This window comes from Echinops telfairi, unplaced genomic scaffold, assembly GCF_000313985.2.
Source record: "Echinops telfairi isolate 266 unplaced genomic scaffold, ASM31398v2 ScPeMD7_7458;HRSCAF=8496, whole genome shotgun sequence".
In the NCBI taxonomy this organism is placed as follows: domain Eukaryota; kingdom Metazoa; phylum Chordata; class Mammalia; order Afrosoricida; family Tenrecidae; genus Echinops; species Echinops telfairi.
The window spans coordinates 47,984,187-47,987,256 of record NW_022111358.1 but is presented as its reverse complement, the minus strand read 5'-3'; the positions used below and the strand labels follow the sequence as shown (position 1 = coordinate 47,987,256).

Below are 3,070 nucleotides of genomic sequence, written 5' to 3'. Positions count from 1 at the left end.
GCGCGCACACACATTTTTAAAATTCAACTTCTGTTTATTGAAGACCAGCCATCTTGCAGTGGGCGTCTGGTCACTGCATTAAGCCATCAGGTCTTTGCGTGCGTGCACCCACACAGAATAGAATCCTGCACCCTGTAGAGCAGAGGGGGGCTCTGGGGGCAGGGACCCTACCACATGTGAGAGTGAGGAAGTCTGATTTGGCTTTAAAGGAACCCACAAGTGTACAGGGGGCTCCTTTGGGCCCTGTACGCAGGACTGTTCAGAACTGCCCGTCTGTCCCCCTTCCGCACTGGACTGGCCCAAGGGTGGGCCCATCTGAGCCCTGTCCACCATTTCTCCCCTGACAAGCTAGTGGAGAAGAGAGCCCTGCCCACTCCTCTGGGGAGAAACCAGGCTATGCAGGGAGTGGGGCAGGGAGGGGGGGGGTCGCCCACTCAGAGGCCTGGCTGCCTTTGGCTGAGACAGAGCCTTAGGCTAAGCTGCAGTTCCCAGGTGCCGAATCCCTGCGCCCCTACTGCTTTCTCCCTAGCGACACGGCACAGTTTGCAGGGTGGCTGCAGGCGGGGCGACCTGGAGCTGTGGGAAGTGGGGCCAGGCAAGGGTGGGGGCGCCTGTGGGGTATGGGGTGCGGGAGAGGCAGAGGCGGCGTCCAGGCCCGAGAGGCTCTTTTACCTTCACAGATGCTCCAAAGCCCGGAGTGCGAGGACAGCTCGGCGCTCCCGGAGCCGCTGCGGTTGCCCGCGTCCGCCACCTCCAGGAGGTACCAGTAGTCACTGGCGACCGCGGCGGCCAGCAGCGCGAAGCTGAGCAGCGCGCCCAGGGCGGCGGCCACCAGCAGGGCGCCTAGCCGGGCCATGGGGGGCGGAGACCCTGGATGGAGGGTCGAGAAAGGGGGCGCTTGTAGAGCAGCCTGGGGATGCGGACCCGGAGACAGCAGGGGTGACTAGGAAACGGGGAGCGGAGGGGGCGTGGTTGGGGGGAGCGGGGAGTCTCAGAAGGAGGGTGGGGGGATCGCCGCGGAGGGGAGAAGGGAGCAGGGCGGGGGGGATGCGGAATGGGGAGGGATGGAGAGTGGAGGGAAGTCGGAGAGCAGGAACATCTGCAGGTGAAGGAGAGCGGGGTCGAAGAAGGGGTTCTTGGGATCCAGGCAGACGCCCCCCGAGGCTCCTCTGGGCGCGGAGCCCCGTTTCTGCCCGCGCCGGCGTGGCGGTGCCCCTCGGTTCCCGGGAAACGGACCCCGCCTCTCTGCGACCTTGGCGCTTCCCGGGCGGGAAGGAGGCGTGGGGGGAGGGGACAGGCGGAAGGGCCCCCGGCCTAGGGCCGGTCCCCGGGTGGCTTGGTCGCAGCCGGCCCAGTCATCTGTCCTCCCCGGGGCCGCGGGGGGCTGTGAGGGTGGGGGCAGGAGAGCGGTCCCTGGGGGTGCTGCAGGCAGGGCCTCCGGGAGCTCCCGGCAGCCGCTCCACCCGGAGGGACGCAGCAGCCTGGCCTGGGGAAAGGTAACCCCCAGAGTCCTGAAAAACCAGCCAGATGGGAGCAGCAGGGGTGTGTGCCAGGGAGGGCAGAGGTCTGTCTGAGGATTCATTCCAATTACAGACCCCCCTTCAACTTGGCTTGTCTGCAGACTTGAGGGAGGGGCCTTCTAGGGCAGCCTTAGGGGGAGTGTGGGGGGTGGGGGGCAGCAGGGGCTGGGCAGGGGAACCCAGGCCCCAGGGACGCAAACTGGAGGCCCCTCCCAGCAGTCACAGCCTGCTTCTGCAGAGTGGATCCTGCTGGTCTCTGGATGGAGGTCCATGGTGTGCTCCCTTCTGAGTGTCAGTTTTTCCAGTCCTGGTTGGGGTGGGGGCAGCGCCCACTGGGCACTGGTCTGCCCCCTCCCCTCTCCTGGTTTGAGGAATGCCATGGGGACGCAGACAGAACTGAGTGATTGAAACCATCCTTCACAAGGGATCCAGCAAGGAATGATTCGGCATTTATGTGAGCCCTTCATCCTCCCACTCAGAGCTTGCCGCAGGCTCTGGGGTGCCTGGCTGTACCCCCTCCCAGGTGCCCGCTGCCCCTGAGCCTCACGGAGCTGCCAGCCCACAGCCCCTTCTCCAGGCCGCCTGGGGCAACCAGAGAGTCTTGTCTCTGGGGCCTTCAGGCCAGGAAGGAGAAGGAAATTCGTCACAGGACTAGCCTAGCACCCACAGAGATGAGATGAGGGTGTGTGGGCGGTTGGGGGCACAGTGTGTCCTGCTGCAGGGCAGAAAACAGCCAGGAGTTCAAGCCCCCCCCCCCACAGGAACATTTCCCCCACCTCTATCCCGATCGCTGGAAAGGTGGAAAGAGAATATGTTGGGTAGTTCCCAATTCAGAGCAGCGCCTGAGTAACACTGCCGAGGGGTTTTCCGTGCTGTGGTCCTCATAGCAACGGACTACCGCCGACACTGCCAGTCTTTCTCCTGCAGAGTGGCTGGGTGACGAACGAACCGTGCACTTCACCTGGGGGGCTCCTAAGAATGACCACCAGCAACTCAACTCCCTGCCAGCGCATCGATGATGCCGACTCACAGGGACCGGACAGGACAGAGGACTGTCACGCTTTACAGGAACAGGCAGCCCCGCCTTTCCCGCCACCCAGCGGGTCCACAGGTCCTTGCCCAGTGGCGTCCACTGTGACACGTCATTTTTAGCCCAGAGGAGGAAAAGAGGAAGAGCCTCGATGGGATGGACGGACGCCACGGCTACATGGATGGACTCCAACAGATGAACCATTGGGAAGATGGAGGTCTTTGTACTGCTGGGCACAGACGGGGTCTCTGTGGGCTGGAACCAACGAGGAGGCAAGAGGTGGAAACAAGCCAACTGTCCATCACAGAGAGATGGAGATGCACAAGCCAAGTGTCCCTCACAGAGAGATGAGATGGACAACAGGGCCCAGCAGCTCCATAGAGACAGGAAGCCCTGGGACTCCCTCCAGGACACAGAGCCAAGTGGGCCTGACACAGAACATCCAGAAGGAGCCAGTGCTCGGGATGAGGGCTTATTAGTCTCCAGGTGGGAGGGAGGTGGCAGATGGGACTGTGGTAGG

At 63.3% G+C, this 3,070-nt stretch overlaps 1 protein-coding gene across 1 annotated transcript in view; it reads right to left on the bottom strand.

Annotated features, from left to right (window-relative positions):
* Nucleotides 1–1,005, bottom strand: part of TMEM235 (transmembrane protein 235) — a 7,840-nt gene extending 6,835 nt beyond the window's left edge. The window contains exon 1 of the mRNA XM_004709118.2: nucleotides 673–1,005. Within this exon, the coding sequence (XP_004709175.1) occupies nucleotides 673–856 (184 nt within the window). The 5' untranslated portion in view covers nucleotides 857–1,005. The remainder of the gene's footprint in view (nucleotides 1–672) is intronic.
* Nucleotides 1,006–3,070: the final 2,065 nt, after the last annotated feature.